The following is a 19,248-nucleotide window of genomic DNA, read 5'->3' as shown; positions in this document are numbered from 1 at the left end:
TATATATATGTATATATATATATATATATTATATATATATATATATATATATATATATATATATATATATATATATATATATATATATATATATATATATATATATATATATATATATATATATATATATATATATATATATATATATACATATATATATATATATATATATATACATATATATATATATATATATACATATATATATATATATATATACATATATATATATATATATATATATATATATATATATATATATATATATATAATATATATATATATATATATATAATATATATATATATATATATATATATATATATATATATATATATATATATATATACATATATATATATATATATATATATATATATATATATATATATATATATATATACATATATATAAAAGAAATCCCCATTTTCCTTAGAGACCTCTTGTGTGGATGTTTGTTCTGCTGTTTTCTTTGCTGTTTCATTGTTAAGTGACAGATTGTTCCTTGTGCCTGGATCCTAACTCTGCAGTTTACCAAAGTTGCAACGAGGAAGGAATGGAAAGACACAATATCCGAAAAACAACAACTGTACTACAGTCTACTCCATCCTTAAATCTCCCAGGTCGAGAGAGAAAAAAAGTGTTCATCTCTGTCCGAAACTGTTTGTAGCCCCAAAATCTGTCTTAATTTGTCTTTACAGGCGTGTTTCCTGTGACAGACTTGACTTTAATTTTTACAGTTCAGTTTGCTGTGTCATGTTTACATATTTTACAGTTCTTTTACCTCATGGGAGATGGCTACAGTTTTCTGGCCAGATGTGTGACTTTTGATTAGCAGTTAAAGAACAGCGTGTCCGTCCCTGAAAAGCAGCAGTGAAGGTGCAGCCGTGCAAATACGATGCGGTGCATTTGCAAGATGACGCATCAATTCTTAAATTTAATACACAGGGGATTTACTCAAGAACAGAAACACCCACTTGGTATAATCCAATTCCAACCAAACAACAAAAACTTTGAAGTTATATTTTTCCTAAAGCGGTGTCAAAAAGATGTTGAGGGTCATTTCTGGGGTTGTATTTTGTGGTGTTCTTGTACTGTGAGGTGTTTTTGTTTTTTTGTCCATCCCCTGTGTTTACTTACATATTTTTAGCACTCATCGTCAGTTAGACATCTTAAGTAAAAGTAAAAAAAAAGTAAGAAAAGTCCCTGAAACCAATTTAAATACGACATAATCAAGATTTTTTAAAAGCTAGCATTTTTTTTTAAAGGTTTTTGTCAATATTTATGTGATGAAAAAAGAATAAAATAACCAATTAAGTTGATTGAAATCAAGTGATTTATATGCAATTAGCTAATTCCTGGCCCAAATCCGTCACATTAATGTGGATGCATGTGAAAAACGAGGGGTTGACGGATGAAACTAGTCATGAGCGAAGACATCTCGATCTGCTTTTTGCCCCTCTGTCAGCTCCCAGTAGACAGACCCTCACACGCCAATACACGTCAATAAGTGTATACGCATATCCATGTCTGGTGGTGTGTTACGTAGTCTGCATCGCTCTATCCTGGGATTGAAGATTGCTGTTTAATTACGTTATATATATGAGTATATAAATATATATAAATCCATGTGCCAAAATCCAGTTCTTGTTCAGTCTGATCCATTCCGAACCCATGTTTGTACTGTAGGTAACCTTCTGTACAAGTCAGTATAAAATATTGTTTCTCTCCAGTAGTCCCTTGTAACTGGTGCCATTAAATAAAACTATTCAAACTTGAAATAAACATTGAATAAAAATGTGATGTGGCTCCATGTGGCTTTGTGGTACAACAGAAGTACAGCTAGATCAGTTGAAGCAGTAATCATGGATAAAATTTCAATTTGTCTTTATTATAAAAACTAACATGGACATCAGAAGACAGACAAGACAGAAAAACACATTCTACAGCCAATGTACAAATAATATCATCCTGTACAGAACATAAATATACACTTACTTACATCAACTGGTTTGTAAATGTAGTGGATAAGTGGTTTTCATCCAGGAAACGGGACTAACCCAGATGAGAATAGGTCGGCTTTAAGAAGGGTCTGTTGTTGGTCTGAGGGGTCGGGATGGACATGAAGCCCGGTCTCCTGCCTGCTGATGCATCTCCTGCTGAGCTCCTGGACCCCCGGCCTGCAGCTTTTGATCCGCCCCTGGAGCCGGAGCTGGACGACGTCCACGATTTATTGCTGCTGTAGCCACGACTGAATCCCCAACACCACCACGGATAAAGACAGAGGAAAGTGAGGATAAGTTTCAGCTATGCAATCCCAAACTAGTTAATAAAATGTGAGACAGACACTACTAACCCTTTAGAGTTGTAATTTCCTTTCTTCTTCTTGGAATACTGGAAGAAAGCAGCTTTCTTTCTCTTCTGTCCCCGTCCCCGTCCCCGTCCACCTCCACCGAAGTAGGTGGAGGACTCTGCGTCATCGTCGTCATCATCATAATCTATCCGTGCGCGGCCTGCAGTCGTATCTATCCACCCGTCTCCACCATTGTCAGTCGGCTCTTCAGCTACAGAGACAATGTAGGATTAATACCACAATGTGCAGGATATAAAAAGGAAAAATATTAAATATGCAGAATCTTCACTTAGGTCTCTTACCAGTCATCTGCCACGGAGAGTACTTATTCAGGACCTGAATGAATTCAGCTCCATACTTCTCCAGTTTGTCTTCAGTCACACCATCAATTTGTAGCAGGACTTCAGGGTCAGGAGAAAGCTTCTCTGTTCATGTGAAATAGAAAGATTCACAAGTTATAAAAATACTAGCTGTATCGCATGAGCTGCTGTGGCTTTTAAAAGAGTAAAATTACCAGCTATCTTCTTCAAGGTGGTGGTGGAGAAGATGTTAAAATAGTGAACGCCAAAAGCTTTCCCCAGCTGCTTGCACAGATCTGTCAGCTCCTTCAGACACTCCTGAACCTTCTCCTCTCTCTGGGTGACGTTCTTGGACACAGCAGCTTTGTGTTTCCTGATGCTAGATGCACTCTCTGTCTCGTAGAAGTCCACCTGCAATGTGACGAATACCAGTCAGTGTTTAATGCTTTGATTAATATCTAAACAATAAATTTGAGCTTTCCAACTGTTCATGCTGTACGTCAGTCAGTGTACGTCACGTTACCTGCATGTGTCCATTGAGCACGTTCATAGTTTTGGGTCCAGCAGAGATGTAAGACACAGCTTGGCCACCGTTAGTGATGTAGAGATCCTCCACCAGGATGTTATCAAGAACCAGTTTTTTGAAGAGACGGTCAGCATTATGCCTCGAGTAAGCTCCTCCCATCCCAAACATTCCTGTCTGAACCTTGGCAGATTTAGACCCTGAGAGAAAGAAGGATTCCCCACATTAAGACTATTCACAGGCAAGATTTATAGTTGCAAAATAGCCTTTTCAGTACATGAACTTTACCTAAGAAGATATCCACCAGCATGTTCAGTGTCAGTCTATTTTGCTGAGGTGTCTTGCGGAAACCCCCTCCAACTTTCTCGCAGTTCTCCTGGACAAACCTCACAATCTTCTTCACATCATCGGTAACATTTCTCATCTTGTATTGCTGCACACAGGAAAATTCCCAGATCAATTAGAAACCGCCAGGTAGGTTTTAAGTTCGTGATGAATACGGAAAGAAAATGATGAGAAATGATTCCTACGTTGGGTTTGGAGCAGTTGTCACAGCTGACGTCTGAGTGGTCCTTACAGAAGCTTTTGTTGAACTTCAGCTCCCCAAAGTACGCAAGTAGCTGAATTCTTCTGCACTCCATCATGTTCTCACAGAAGTGCACCATGCTGTGGAGGTTGTTGAAATGTGTTGCCTTGGCCTGTCTGTCACCTTCTCTGTCCACTGTGAGGAGAGGAAAAAAAAACAAAAAACATTTTGAGTCAACATGACTAATATTTACAGTTAGACACTTCGAAAGTAACGCTGCTACCCTCACTAGTCAGCACTAGAAAGTCATTTAAATTTTACTGATGATCACATCTACATTCTAACATAATTTGCACTGAAACGTCATATATTGCTTTATAAAAAAACAAGCATCTGTTACCAATATTAACAAAGCTGGTTACCTGTTGGGCCTAAGATTTTGGCAGCCAAAAGCCACTAGGGTACCAGCAGATTTTAAAATAGGATTTTGTTATTGAAGAATGATTAACGCTTTCAAATGGCTCTAATAATTAACGCAATAATTTTAGGACGAAGTTTAAGCTTATACATTAAACGGTTTTCTGCATGTTTTCTTACTTTTAGTCGACTAGTCCAAGTATAAACTTAATTATGCATTAGGAACATCCCTTATAGAGAGACATACATTAATAAAAATGCCAAACAAAAACTGCTCGTAAATTTTATGTGCATATTTTTGCCACATACTGCTGATGATCCTCTTGATGCGTTGCACGTCGGCGTAGGAGTAGAAGAGAATACAGTGAGAAATCTCTCCGTCTCTGCCAGCTCTCCCAGACTCCTGATAGTAACCCTCCACTGACTTTGGCAGACTGGCGTGGATCACATAGCGCACGTCAGGCTTGTCGATGCCCATGCCAAAGGCGATGGTGGCACAGATGACCTGGCAGACAAAGGAAACGGTGAAACAGGAGCAATGTTTGCTTTAAATCCTTCAAAAAGCTACAGGTTTGCAAAACATTACCTTATATTTTTATTTATCCAATACCGCAACCAACTATTAGTTATCTTCATATAATATCAGCATCCTCACCTGGCAGCCGTCCTGATTGATCCACTTGGTCTGCACATATTCTCTGTCACCGTCCTTCAAGCCTGCGTGATACGACAAAGCTAACAGCCCTGCTCTCTGCAGACTCTCAGCCATGGAGTCACAGTCATTACGGGACAGACAGTAAACGATGCCAGAGTCACCTGAAAAAATGCAGACAAGCAGGTTAATTAGAAACATTGTCCTTTTTCATCAATTACAAAGCTACATAAAAAAGCAATTAATCATTTGACAAAAACGTTGGTTTTAAAATTATTTTTGATACAAGCTCAAGAAAAAGCAACATCGTTTTGGCATGAGGCAGCGAATTGAAATAGAATATAATCCACTGTCCCTTCAACAGTACTCAGATATGACAGACCTCAGACTGCGTTCACATACAAATTTGAGATGAGTTTTCAACACAACAGTCACGGCAGCTTTCTGAAAATAACCAGCACTACAAAAAAGCACTTCTGAATTATTTACGTGGATAGTGCTTCTTGATCCAGCTGATGCAGTCCTCGTCCACCTTTTTGGGTTTCTTGGGCAACACAGCATACTTCAGGTTTGTCCTGTTGAAGCTCATGGTAAACCTGAAAATATATTGGATGGAAAACATGCAGCTTTTAGCTGTTTGAGCTCAAAAATATTGAAACAGAACTCATTTAAAAATCAGAGTCAGAGTGACTGGGATGGAGCACGTACACCTGCGGCCGAGTCATATTTAGCTGGTGGAGGATGTCTTTCTGAACACGGGGGGTGGCGGTGGCTGTCAGGGCCATCATCGCCACGTTGGGGAACTTCTGACGCAGTTCATGCAACCGTTTGTAGTCTGGGCGGAAATCGTGGCCCCACTGAAAGATTTAAGGCACCAAGATTATTCACGATGGGTGTTGAAAATAATGCATACTGCAGACTGTGTATGAAGCAGAGGAACACACCTGACTGACACAATGGGCCTCATCTATGACAAACCGGGCCAGAAGGCCTCGCTCGTACAGGTTGTGCAGGGCGGAGATCAGCCTGTTACTTGCGCTCACCTTGGGGAGAAGATGCATCAGTCATGAGTAAAAAAATCAGTTACAGCTAACTTGAAAACACATTTAGAGTGTACCTCACTCATTTCTCACCTTTTCAGGAGTGACATAAAGCAGTTTAATGATGGGGTCTTTCCTTGAGAGCTGCATGTAGATCCTTCCTGCTTCACTGTCACTTTTTTCACCAGACAGGCTTGTTGCAGGGATCTGAAATGTGGGACATTACAAAGTAATCACTACACTTTCCGAGTATCACACACATTATAACAACATCTTCATAGACTACAAACACACTTACATCCAGTGTAGTGAGTTTCTGGACCTGGTCTACAATGAGTGATTTGAGTGGCGAGATGACCACAGTGACTCCTGGAGCCACGCAGGCAGGCAGCTGGTAACACAGGCTCTTACCACCACCTAGAAATGCATCAGTTACAGAGAAGTGTGGACATATTGACTGCCGTTGACATCCTATATCTATTCTCACATTACCAAGATAAAGTGCTGTTTTGGTCACTACTTACCTGTGGGCATCAAAATAAACGTGTCCTCTCCCTGAAGCGCTGCATTAATTGCTTCTAATTGATTGAACCTGAACTGATGAAGACCAAAACGTTTGTGGAAGATCTTCATCATCTCCTGTGAGTAGGGGAAGCTGAACCCTCTGAAGCGATCATGGGCTGGGTTTCTGAAGGTGGGTTCTGCAATATAACACATTAAAACTGAGTCAGTAAAACGCACCAGAAGACTATCAATCTAATCCATAAATTATCATTTACTGTATTTATCATTTCAGATTCACACTTGCTGAGGGTTAAACACAGACTACTCAGTATTCACACTCATTTGGGACTGAATTATAGCTAGGGCTGATTATTTTCAATAAAGTTCAGTCTCCCAATTAATTTTTTCCCCCAATAAATCGATGACTGGTCGATAAAATGTCAAAACAGGTTTTTGTTTTATCAACATTTTACAGTTGGTCATTGTATTTGATTTTGTCTTTTTAATATAAATCAATTTATCTATAATATTTCATAATTTTATTTCTAAAAAAAAATGTATTTTCACTACCCATCTTTTATTGCTGTCCTATTCAGTTATCTTTTTGCAGGGTTTTCTTGGTTTACAGGATTAGATTATTCCACGTTGTGCTGACTTACCTGGAGAGCTGATCTTTGAAGGTTTAGGTGCAGACACTGGTGTTGTTGGTTTCCTCTCCCATGAAGACTTGCTTGGTCCCCCCTCTTTCACCGTTGTAGTCACTGTGCTGGAGTTGTGTCGGGACACTGTTGGGGTTTCCTCAAAGTAATCTGGGATGTCCGAGTCATTTAAGTCGTCAATGTCAAAGTCGTCATCGTAAAAGTCATCTGGCTCTACAGCTGAGGTTTTAGATTTACTCTGAACAACAGTCTCTGACTTCTTGGCTGAGAAGAATAGATCCGAACCGTCCAAGTCTCCACTTGATTTCTTTGAGAAATTAAAACATGGATTTGGAGAGTCACAGATAATTTCACTTTCCTCATGTGCTGTCCTGCTATGATCACTGTGCGAAGGTTTCACATTAATAATACTGTCAGAGTGATCAGAGTCATAGTCCATGGAGAAGGCCGAGGATCTCCTTATTTGAGGAGGATTCTTGGAGTCCATGGACACAGAGTAGCTGGACGACATCAAACTAGATGTATCACAGCTAAAAGAAGCTTTATCTTTAAAGCTGGGTTCAGAAAGCACAGTGCTATCTGGCTGCTGCATCCTCATTAAACTGCCACCACCAGTTGCAATAATCCTCTTCCTGCGTGAGAAAAGGAGACGATTGCAATCACACGGAGGTATAATTAAATATCATTAATAATAACGAAGCCATTTTCCACTCAAATGTACACACCTTTGAGCCCTCTTCAGCAAAAGCTCATTTCCACAAGACAGACCTATTAGCTCATGTTCAGGGATGGAATCCACCAGAGCACAAATGGACTCCATGATACTTAAGAGTTGCTCATCTGTGACGTGATCAGAGGAAAGAAACAAGGTAATTAATGAACAGGGACAAAGATCTGAGTCCTAATTTGATGACTAAAATGGGCACCAGTCTGGAAAATTTAGAAAAAGGACATAACACCCACTTGTTTTGTCTTTCGAGTGATGATCAGAGGGTTCATGTGGTGTTGTGACAGGTCCCTTTGATTGCACAGGACTGTCTTTGTTTTCAGTAGCAGCTGATTTAGATCTGTATGAAATAAAAAGAAAAGTTGTATCCCGTTTCCTTTTTTAAAATTCTCTTTGGACTTCAAGTCGATCAATATCCAGGTCAAAACAAGCATATGCACTTGAGAGGGCAGACATTGCTATGATACCATGGCAACATAAATGTACCAACTATAACCACTGTTCTATCAAAAGTAATGTGTATCTCACTGGTACCTTTTCTTTAGATTTATTAATGTATTCATAGCCACAAAAAAAACATTGTTATGTAGCTTTCTGTTCACAAAGTTTGAATGAAAAGCAATAAAGCACAATTAGATATGTTAACTGTGATGATCAGCACAGCTCAAATCTGTGTCCGACTGATCACATTCTGTAGATCATAGTTAATATTGTAAAGTGACTGACTGTGAAACACAAAATACATTTAAGGAACTGACCTCATCTCCAATGCAGAGGAGATCTCATCAGGGATCGGAGAAGGGGGAATGTAATCAAGCTCATCTTCAGGCTCTGTGTTGTCATCAAGCTCTATTACCTTTGGGTCAATCCATGTTTTCTTATTGTCTAAAAAGGCAAAGAGATATAGCCTGTTCAAAGCTTTCCTGCCCCATTTCTGCCATACAATGTACAAATTAAAAATACAAACAGCTTCTTACCTGCTGTTCCTTTAAAAGGCTCAAACTCAACATCGTTGTCCTCTTCGCTATCACTGAAGACAGATTTCGGAGGAGGAAGAGGAGGAGGAGGACGACGTCTTCTTCTGGTGGTTTTAACTGGAGAATCCTCAAGTTCACTCTCTGCTGCATCCTGATTCAAACTAGGTCCTGGTGAAATTGCAGCTTTGTGGTCCAGTTCATCCGTTTTCATACAAGATTGTTCACTTATTGAAAGACCATTCTTTCCAGCTAATTGTGTTTTTTCTCCACCAGGAGATGGCACAGGGTTGTTGCTCTTCCCAGTTTTTTCTGAACTGAATGAGTCATTTTTTGTTTTGACAGGCATTTCAAAGTCATCAAAATCATCCCAGTCGTCCAGCGGAAATCCGAGAGATGCATCCAGACAGGAACTGCCTCGTGTACCACTAGTAAACTGGTTGTCAGATTTAGTTGAAGCTGTAGTCGCCTTAATAGCGGACACGGCTGAAGGAGTTTGGCTTGCAGCAGCACAGTCACCTGCTAGGCTGATGGAGTCCGACTTGCCTTTTGAACTGACATTGAAGAAGCTGTTGATTTTGGATTTTTGAGGTCTCTCAAGCTTGTTTGAAAATGTCAAAGGAGATTCAGTCACTAAACTGCTCTTAGGGACATTGACATTCCTGTTTGCCAAAACATTAGAGCTGATTACCTTGGTTGGGATTTCCACCTTGGTCGTACCAGATGAGGACTTCTTTTTGAAACAAAAGGCCCTGAAAAATAAACAAAAAACAAAAAGCATGAGATTTTGAAGACATAATTTGACCATTAAAAGCAAGGGCATCAAGACCATTCAAAGATTACTTTTGTGCTGTTTTACATTGTATCTTCATGCCGGAAAAACATGGCAGCTTAGATTTTCCCTACCACTGGAAGGCTTAGGTGCAGCACCCAATGTAAAATCAATGTGGAGCGTAATTAACTAATTACTTTCCCCAAGTTTCATCATTAAGCTTTCCCTGAGTTGTTTATTTATAATCTGCTTTACCCTCTCCATTTTTTGTCAGTCTCCTTGATTTCTAATAATCGGTATCGGCCCTGAAAAAGCCATATCGGTCAAGCCCTAGTAGCAAACACTGCAAACATTAGTTGTACAGAGACATGTTGTAATGGCTGCATTAATTACATCTTATGGGCTCTATAGTGCAGCTTTTATTGACAAAAACATGTTAAACTGTCACACAGTAAACCAATATACTATAATCTGTATGACCTCCACCAGGTACATCAATATAAAATGTTTTATATTACACGAAAGATTGACTGTCTTCATAATGAACTGACACTTGTTCTATCTGTATGTAAGTGACCCATCATCTCTGACAAAGCTAACGTGGCTAATGCAGCTAAGTGTTGACCCATTAGCACAGCTGACAGCTCAAAGCTAGCTGTTAGCTCGCGTTATTTCCCAACTGTAGCGTGACTTACCCCGTTTTGGGTTTAGCCAGAGACAGCCTGCTTTGAGCAGCATTGCTGTGCCTCGCCAGCTGCTCCTTCAAATTATTTTGTGGAAGACCAGACATTGTTGGTAAGGAGCTGAGCTAGCGGGTGTTTGCTAGCTTTACAGTCCCCAGCTCAGTTCACGAAGAGGCGGCCAGTTTCTTCAGCATTGCTCGCGACACGGGATAAGACAAGTTGCCGACGACTCGCACTGAGTTTGTCTCGCCGCTGGGTCGTATTTCATGAAAGTTCATTAAACTTCCACCGTCTAAACTACTAGTTGTTACCAGTAAGCTTGCTCTCTCCTGGAGTCCCCCGTGAGATACACAGACAACAGATTTAGCGCCCGTTCAATAAGCTGCCTCCTTATTGGCTGAGGATGAGGGGGAAGGAGGATTCTGGGAAATGTGGTTTTGTGATGACATATACTGCCTGCACCTCTGTAATCGAAGAAATAAACATAATTCAATTTAGCCTAATCCCTGTCATGATCAATTCAGTGTACTATTAATGCAAGTAAAGTTTAACTCATAAAGAGTTAGTTAATCTTTCTAGACAGAGGTGGAAGAAGATATTGTAGGCAGCAAGTACAAGTAATACCACCGACTTTGTTACAAGTAAAATGAATCTAAATATTTACTTAAGTACAAAAATGTTTGTATCTAAATATACTTAAAAATAACGATAAGATTAATGATCCTGCAGAATTGCATATTTCAGAATAACGTGTATTATATCATTAAATTGTAATTATGAATGCATAATGTGTTCATCGCTTTCATGTTGGAGCTGATAAAAGTGTTTTAACTACTTTTTCTTTATCTGCTAGAAAACTTGTGAATTTCCCCTCATGGATCAATAATGTTTTTTTCTTAATCTACACTCTAATATTACATGTATTATAATATAATAATTATATATATATAATTATTTATAAGTATTAGTGAGTTATTGTATTAGTAAACTAGTAACTAAATGTAGTGGAATAAAAAGTACAATATTTACCTCTGAATTTCAGTGGAGTAGAAGTTTAAAGTAGTTGAAAAGTACCCCAAAATTACTTTGTTACTTTCCACCACTGTTTCTAGACATAGTTTCAACCACTGGAGCCTCTTGAGGGGCCATGACTTTGACGTAATTGGATGGCTCCTAAAATAGTGGGAGACTGCCACAGATAGGCCTGTAAGAAGATAAAACATGTTCCAACCTCCATGAAACACAATTGAAAAACTATTTAACCTAATATAATTCTTGGAGATGGACTTGAAAAGGACTGGAAAAGTTGCGCTACTTCAGTTTTTTCAGAATTCGAGGCAGGTCCTGTCCTAATCCTGAATGAAAAGCAATTTATATTTTATGTTTGCAGTTTAATGAACACATGACAGATGTGTGCCTATCTTTCTACAGTAGTTTTGTGTTATCATAGGTAAGAATATGTCATCTTGGATTATACCTCCCTTAATCATTATTACTAGTATAGCCGTCATATTTGGGCATCTTGCAGACAGCTGCAGTATACTGTAATGACAGACTCAAAAAACAGATTTTATAGATTTTATTTGTGAATGTAACCACAATGAATCGAACCATTGCTGTTTCAGTGATCATTCAGATGTACTGATTTATCTGGATATGACTATGATCCAGCCAATCATAGTGCTTATTCCATTGTGCAAAATCTCACTGGACATAAAGGCACAGTAGGATACTGATTATGTAAAAATCACCTTGTATAATAATAAAAAAGTCCCAAAAATAGTTTGAGTTGTGTTCCCTTTTCATCCCTTTTGTAGTGTGCAGTCATGCAGAAATCACACCTCCGGGAAAGACGAGCAGGCAGCGAGTCCACACATGTTCTTCCCGCGTTCAATGAGGAAGTATCTGTAAGAGGAGAGCATCGTTATTATCTTTCTCTAGTTAATATACATTTGGTAATATTTTCCAGGATGTGATTAAACAGAAGAATTACCCATTAATCCCCCAGCCGGTTCCCCATGAGTTCTTCACTATCCAGTAAGGGGAGCCGTTCTCCTCTCCATACCCGACTGCTAACACAGCATGGTTCACCTTGTCTGTGGTTTTGTGGCAATGAGTGCTGAAAGGAGGAAGAGATGGAAGTTAAATCTAGCTATAAACACATGACTGCTTGATAAAGAATGAGGAACTAAACCACTTTCAATCCACCAAGTTCACCTGCACAAACAGCATGTGAATGTGTGCTTTAAAGGCACAGTGCACAGAAAAAACATGATATTAAAAAACTAAACAATGATGTGATTTCCTAAACCTAAACCTATTATTAACCTTAAACATAGTGTATATCCGCTAAAATGCAATGTACCTTTGTATATGTTGTGTTAAGTACCATCACAGTCATGCTTATTTATCATAATTTAAGTATAAGTATAAAAAAGCATAAAAAGTGACAGAGAAATACATTTTCAAGAACAATAAATGACAATATTTCCGTGAGCTCTCCTCACCTGGTGTACACGCCCTGGGTGTATAGCATGAAGTCATCGGTCACCTCAAAGGCGAAACTGACTGGATTGCGTGTGGCGACCGCATCCTGCATCTCCTTCTCATTGTACTGTAACAGACATACTTCATCACTCACATCACTCAATAAAGACACAGATCTTAAAGGAGACTGCCTTTCCTTCAGTGTGTTATATAGGTTCTTGTGTTGTAAAAGGTCTTGAGAGTTAAAAAGCCCAAAGTCTGCACAAACAGAAGCTCCTCTCGCCCAAGAAAACACTGCTTAATTGGCATAATTTATTCCTAGTTTGGCACTAAGAATTGATTTAGCACAGCTACTCTGTTGTTGTTAGTGGTGCTGGCTCAGGCGTGTGTGAGCTGACCAATCAGAGCAGACTGGGTATTCAGCAGCGGGGGCCTTAAAGAGACAGGAGGGGAATACAGTGCAGCAGCACTGGACAGTATGAGAAAACTGGTGCGTTTTTGGAGCATTAAAGCAGGTAAACCTATTCTAGTAGTAACCCAAAATGAAATGATCAACCAGAAAATGAGCATAATATGTCTCCTTTAAAGAAAGACCGTCAATTTCACTCACCGCTGTTATGTTCACCACACTCTTCACAAAGGCAGCTGCCTTCTCTGGTTTATACACACAAGTATCATCCTGTTTTAATTTAAAAGAAAGTAAAAATCAAAGACCATCAAATGTGTCATTTCAAAGTCATTTTAGTAGGATGGCAAATTATTTATTTACATAAGCTGTGTATGGGTAGTCCTCCTCTGTCATCAGTCCCTTGTTGTACATGATGTATTCAAATGCTTGACTGGGAAGGCCGCTGGAAGACAAATTAAGATGTTGTTATAAAAACAGTGATGCACACAGTTGCAGTGAAATGATCAAAAGAAGAGGGAACTACATATACGTTTGGTTCTCACCCGTTACATCCATGGTTCTTGAAGTCCCCAGCGCAGTCTACCAGCTGTTGTTCTGACTAAGTAATATGAAAAATAGTTAAAGATTACAGCAAATGACAAAGGACCTGTATTGTGTCATACATGATCAGCAGTTTTGATAGAGAAGTGAAAAAGGAAACTCACCAGCAGCAAAAGCTTCCCTTTGTTGATGGCGGTGACCGACTCCAAACAGCCGGTTGTGGAAAAAGTCCAGCAGCTACCACAACTTCCCTTCAATGCAAAAACAAAAAGGCGTTGTGTGAGTACTTTGGCAGATAAAATGCAAAGAGAGGTTGTAGGCGAAGAGGTGAATGCACAGCAAAAATTCCAGGATCTGATTATAAATGTTTTTCTATCATGCCTCCCTTTGGAAGCTGAAAAACAACCTTTATCTTAACTTTAAGTGTTTATCAAGAGATCATTTTCACCTAAAATGTTCCGACATGTACATGTACACGAAGTGTAAAAAGCCCAGTTGTAAATAGTAAAAATAATGATAAAATATGTGTGTAAATGTGGATGTTTGTGCAGTTAAACTTCACCTGATTCTTCACAGGCGACACATAATTGCCTTTCTTTCTCCAGTCGATGGAGTCTGGATTTGGTCCGTTGCTCCTGAGGTAGTTCCCCTTGGTGGCAGAGCAGTTCTGGAAAAGGCAATCTGTTAAAAACTACCCTCACTGTCAAAAAAACAAAAACAAAACATGTCTAACAACTACATAACCACTTCCTGTATGGATGGCATTACCTGTGGCTCAGACCAGAGGAAAGACTTTTTAAATTCAGCGAACGTCATGTCGGAAAACTGGTTCAGCCCCACTGCAGGAAGACATGAAACCAGACTCAACACATTTTACTCTGTAAAAAGTATATTAAAAATAAAAGATGAATAAATGAAATATCAAGCTGATCCTACTTGTGAAAGAGTGATTCCCTGCATTGTGTTTGTCGACCCTCCTCTTGTTCTCAGTGAAAATCTGGAGTCTCTCACTGTACTCCTGTATGCTGTAGGCTCTGTTGTGCTGTAGAGGATAGAGACAGCTGTTAACTTTTTTTTTCATTAAGTATGGGTATAAATTTGGTGTGATCAGTTTATAATGTTGTGGTCTTGTGAGCATCACACTTCAGAGACATTAAGCAACAAACTAACACTGATGTTTCACTTGCGGGCAACTTCCTCATAACCACATACTGTACATGCATGTTACACAATATGTATTATAGACTCAACCTACCTGTGACATCCATGTTTTGAAGTGAAACTCGTCTGAAAACAATTCAAATGGTCAAAAAAGTGTGAAAAACAGAGAATTATATAATAAATGATCTGACGCCAGGACAGAATATGAAAGTGAAAGTCAACACTAACAATGAAACTGCAAAAAGTACAAAAGTGTGGCTCTGAAGCACGGACGGATCGAAGAAGTTTACCTTGTTCACGCAGGTATAAAGCTGAAGCTGCTGACACGAGAGCAACTAAAAGCAAAGCCTTCATGATGGTCACTCGTCAAAGCTTCAGGTGATGTGATCCAGAGGCGGCGGGTGAGAGTGAAGTGAAGCAGATCAAGTCACGCCTGTAAAACTCCCCTGCAGCTAAAAAAAAAAAAAAGTACATGAATGAATGAACCAATCAGTGTCAAGAATAATATCCATGTGCAAAATGTTTTCGTCGTCGACTGTTTTGAGATCACATGAGATGTGAAATGAAAAATGAAAAGAGACTTCCTCAAAACTCTCTTAGTTGGTTCAAAGGTGCTAATACTCAAACTGCACACAGCTTGCAGCAGGCCAGGGGTCATTTGATTCTCATAATGACTCTGCAAAATGTGCACAAAATATACAAAACCTTAATTAATCCAGTTTACTGACAAGTCTCTCTATGAATAAATCCCCAAAAAGTCATACTACCAAACCCTACATCACAAAAACATAATAATAAAGATAAAAAATGCACTTTTTATTATACATTTTAATATTTTGACAGAGGAACAAAGGATATGTTTGAGTAATATAATAATGTTTTGGTTTGGAGGATAAGCACCAGTGTCCTATCAGTGTATCCTTCAAATGCCTTCAAAGGTGCTATTTGTAGGTCTTCAAATGATCTTCAAATGATCTGTTTGTTGGTTGTATTTAATCTGATTAACTACAAATTTGTTTTGGAAGTGTGCCATGAAACTGGTGCTGCATGACCACATTAGCTTTGTTGTGCTGCCATGAAGAGGGGAATGTGATCTGATCAAAATCTGGTTTTAATTTTAGTTTTTTATTGTGGTCACACAGTCCTAAAGTTGTATTGTATTTAACCAAACTGCCTCAAGCTAACAGACAGAAAACCTGGGACCAGGTAGTGTTTCCGCATAGGAGTCCTGCTGGTTGGAATCTCAGGCTTAGCTTTAATAAAGGAGGCAGGGTAACGGGGCCCAACGTTATTCTTATTTTTTGCCCAAGGGCAGTAATGTATTCATGTGTAAATGAGAACATTTATATCATAAATTTACAGAAATAGATGTAAAGAAACAGCAAACCCTGACTGCACCTGTCCTATAAGTGATTTTCTTCACATATCGTGAAACTCTGATCGATGTCCTGAGAGTAACTCGCATTTCAGCCCAAAATATGCTACCAACCATGTGTTTTAACATGTTTATACATTTTACATCAGTTTATGCATTTGTCAAAATTGTGGATTCTTTATATGATAGCGTTTTTTTCCAGATAAAGCCAGGATTTTACATGCTTGTCCACTGAAGGGTTCATCATTGCTTGCTAGGACAGAGAGATGCTGGTGATGCTTTCAGATTATATTTTATTTCATACGGAGCGAGCACGATGTCAACCGATAGATGATCTACAAAAACGCTTGAGACAAAATGCCCCTGATATAAAATGGATTTATTAGCAAGAGGTAACTGGGAAACACATGTTTTGTTTATTTGTTGTTATTATCATCATCATCGTCATCATCATCATCATCATCATCATCATCATCATCATCATAATATCTTTTCTTTTAGTGTCTTTTCGTTTGTTTTCTTACAAAACTGGCAATATTTCTTCAGGTGTGGAAACATGAGGGTTGAAAGATAATTTTCATACCACTGGGTATTGCTAACAGCAAAATGTTTATTTGTTTATATACCTTATAAGAGTATGTGCATGTATAAGTGTATACAGTATAAGTATATAGTATTATTCTGTCTGTGAAGGTGTTGCATGCCTGCCATATGAGCTTCAAAAGTGTACTGTACATACATAGTAAAAATACATACAAATATTCACAGAATAAGCACTACGTTACTATATTCCTGCTAACAGAAATGGTTATAGACAGGATTACAGTATAAATGCAAAACACTTTGAAGTTGTCTCCTACCTCTAAGTCATGGTTTCAGGACCACACTGTTGTAGCGTTTTGTGTTTAAGCTTGAGATACAACTTTTCTTTTATTTAATTCTTTTTTTTTTAAAGGATTACACTGTTCCACATTGAGAAATATGCAGGGTTGCATGTACAAAATGTACAGCACATCTCAGTGAGGTGAGTTAACAACAAAGTACAAAATACTTTCCCATGTTCATATAAAGAGCAGGTCACTCTCTCTTATACTACTACAAAAATAGTGTTTGAATGCTGCAGGCAGAGGTCATTCACATATGTTTTATCATAGTTTTTAAACAGCAATGCATATAACAGAGTGATATACAGTCACGTTCCACAATCACTGGAACAGCAAAAAGGACAGATTGTCTTTTAATTACAGAAGAGCAACAACCTTTCACTCTACAGAAGTATCGCCAAACCTGAAGGTATACAACACTTTCCATCGTATGTGAACTTTTTTTTATGAACTAAAAAAAGATACATGATATTTGACAGGGAGAACTTGCTGTCCTGTACTGGTGTATTTTAAGCGTTGCAGTAAATGACTAATCTCTCACCTTAATTCACAGCAATCTTAAGGATTCGCTGTATGTTGTTGGGCAGCTTAGAACTGATCAGATTGATTAAAGTGAGGTGTCTGAGGTGAGTTTGGGCTCTTTAAAGGTGTAATTTGTAGTATACGGCCAGAATTTGAAGGTAGCTCCAATAAAATAGGCTATCACCTGTTACTAGCTGACCTTGGTAGTAGCTAACAAGTTAACAAGGCAGTTACGCTCATCTTAGTAATAGCGAGAAACTGGATCTGGAAGGTGTACAGTTATATTTTTCTATGTAGTAAGAAATATAGAAGTAAGACTATTTCATATCTTGTTTATTTTCTGAGTTTATTTTGTTCATTTATTACCCAATGAATCTATGGGGGCTATCAGACTATCACCGCTTGCCGATTGAAAGTGGTATTATGAGACTGTACAGGCCGGGGCTAGCTGGTTAGCACGCTACTTTCAGTAGATATTCCTAGTACGTAGACATCTTTGATTTTACGTCAACACTGTTGTTTCTTCACACTCTGTTGATAATGTTAGCTAATTTTTTTAATGTTTTCAACTAAAATTCTGGCCTTATCTCACAAATTGCTCCTTTAAAGCAAATAAAAACACACTTTTATTTTTTTTTTAGGTTAATATGTATCGTAGAGCGGAGGTTCCCGTAGACTCTTAATAGCCTTCGTAATATTTGCTGCCAATGGGGAAGAAACTGTACGGTTCGTAGCCATGCTAGTGGTGTCGATATAAAGATGGTAATGCAGGTCTGTCAGCTTGTCTCCCTTTTGATTCAAATTGAAATATTTCAATAAGGATTGCGCTAAAGTTTGGCACAAGTTCATGGCCCCAAAGGATGAGGCCGACTGACTTTAATGATTGCCTGACTTTTCCTCTAGTGCCACCGTCAGGTTCACTTTTGTGGTTTCTAATAAAATGCCTCAAAAACTATTGGATGGATTGCGATGAAATTTGGTAGAGATGTTCAAGCCCCTCTCAGGATGAAATATAGTAACTTAGGTGATCCTCAGACATTTGATCTTGAGCCACCATCAGATCATAATTTAAACTGGTGTAATACTTTTCTTTATGATCAAATACCTGCAAAACTAACCACATTCCCATCAGCCTCAGCTGGACTTTGTTTTTAGCAGTAATTAGCAAATGTTAGCATGCTTATACACCAAAAAAAGATGGTGAACATGGTAAACATAAGCATGTTAGCATTGTCATTTTGAGCATTTTAACATGCTGATGTTAGCATTTGGCTCAAAGCACTGCTGTAGCATGGCTGTAGACTAAGTCGTGTTATTCAAAGAAGGTTAGTGGCTTTGTTTTTTAAGTATAGTTTTCATCCTCTTTTTGTCTGATTGGGCCGATCCACAATGACAGAACCAATAAAAAAAATGGTCCGCAGTGCAAAATACGGTTGAGATGAAGAACCTTGTTTTGGTTTGGGAAGCACTGAGACAGTTATGCTTCAGATATCTCGCTGTCTTCTCCACTGATCATTGTTCCTTGTCTTTAACAACAGTTATATTCTCTTTGCTCTTTTACCTGATTTGATGCAGTTACATTTTTTACAATGCTACATTGGTTGCAGAGAAACTCAGTTATCGATAAAACTCAAGCAAAGAGAACAACAGCCGGCAGCACGAGTGCTCAGAAAGTGCAAAGTCGACACAGTATGATGATGCAAAATAATGTCATTGGTCACTAAGAAGGCACAGCTGTGAA

At 38.5% G+C, this 19,248-nt stretch overlaps 2 protein-coding genes across 3 annotated transcripts; both read right to left on the bottom strand.

The window, feature by feature from the left end:
* Nucleotides 1-1,870: 1,870 nt before the first annotated feature.
* Nucleotides 1,871-10,486, bottom strand: blm (BLM RecQ like helicase). Of its 2 annotated transcripts, XM_073472944.1 has the most exons (22): nucleotides 10,142-10,486; nucleotides 9,366-9,426; nucleotides 8,678-9,275; nucleotides 8,459-8,585; nucleotides 7,937-8,040; nucleotides 7,699-7,813; nucleotides 6,974-7,605; nucleotides 6,335-6,511; nucleotides 6,109-6,227; nucleotides 5,904-6,017; nucleotides 5,715-5,813; nucleotides 5,479-5,627; nucleotides 5,260-5,366; nucleotides 4,774-4,934; nucleotides 4,428-4,623; nucleotides 3,706-3,896; nucleotides 3,464-3,608; nucleotides 3,176-3,375; nucleotides 2,868-3,063; nucleotides 2,656-2,778; nucleotides 2,357-2,564; nucleotides 1,871-2,251 (listed from the first exon to the last, which is right to left on the bottom strand). In XM_073472944.1, exons 1-22 carry the CDS (start codon nucleotides 10,234-10,236, stop codon nucleotides 2,056-2,058), a joined length of 4,113 nt encoding a protein of 1,370 aa, XP_073329045.1. In that variant the 5' UTR covers nucleotides 10,237-10,486; the 3' UTR covers nucleotides 1,871-2,055. The 2 variants fall into 2 exon arrangements, with proteins under 2 accessions (XP_073329045.1, XP_073329044.1); XM_073472943.1 differs by having other exon boundaries at nucleotides 8,678-9,426.
* Nucleotides 10,487-11,693: 1,207 nt separating this feature from the next.
* ctsh (cathepsin H) lies at nucleotides 11,694-15,140 on the bottom strand. Its single transcript, XM_073471751.1, has 12 exons — nucleotides 15,017-15,140; nucleotides 14,821-14,852; nucleotides 14,502-14,607; nucleotides 14,334-14,404; nucleotides 14,128-14,232; nucleotides 13,730-13,816; nucleotides 13,568-13,623; nucleotides 13,386-13,467; nucleotides 13,227-13,295; nucleotides 12,637-12,743; nucleotides 12,123-12,248; nucleotides 11,694-12,034 (listed from the first exon to the last, which is right to left on the bottom strand). Exons 1-12 carry the CDS (start codon nucleotides 15,078-15,080, stop codon nucleotides 11,965-11,967), a joined length of 975 nt encoding a protein of 324 aa, XP_073327852.1. The 5' UTR covers nucleotides 15,081-15,140; the 3' UTR covers nucleotides 11,694-11,964.
* Between the last annotated feature and the right edge of the window lie 4,108 nt (nucleotides 15,141-19,248).

The sequence above is a fragment of the Pagrus major genome, chromosome 8 (assembly GCF_040436345.1).
Source record: "Pagrus major chromosome 8, Pma_NU_1.0".
Lineage (NCBI taxonomy): Eukaryota > Metazoa > Chordata > Actinopteri > Spariformes > Sparidae > Pagrus > Pagrus major.
Note: the sequence above shows the minus strand (reverse complement) of the source record. Positions and strands in the feature narration are given on the sequence as shown.

Coding starts and splice junctions, on each gene's coding strand:
- ctsh (XM_073471751.1), bottom strand. CDS start 15,080: ATGAAGGCTTTGCTTTTAGTTGCTCTCGTGTCAGCAGCTTCAGCTTTA. Junction 13,468..13,567: donor AAGAACCATGGATGTAACGG/GTGAGAACCAAA, acceptor TTTGTCTTCCAG/CGGCCTTCCCAGTCAAGCAT. Junction 12,249..12,636: donor ACCCAGGGCGTGTACACCAG/GTGAGGAGAGCT, acceptor TCCTCCTTTCAG/CACTCATTGCCACAAAACCA.
- blm (XM_073472943.1), bottom strand. CDS start 10,236: ATGTCTGGTCTTCCACAAAATAATTTGAAGGAGCAGCTGGCGAGGCAC. Junction 6,228..6,334: donor GTTTATTTTGATGCCCACAG/GTAAGTAGTGAC, acceptor ATGCATTTCTAG/GTGGTGGTAAGAGCCTGTGT. Junction 3,376..3,463: donor GCTGGTGGATATCTTCTTAG/GTAAAGTTCATG, acceptor TCTTTCTCTCAG/GGTCTAAATCTGCCAAGGTT.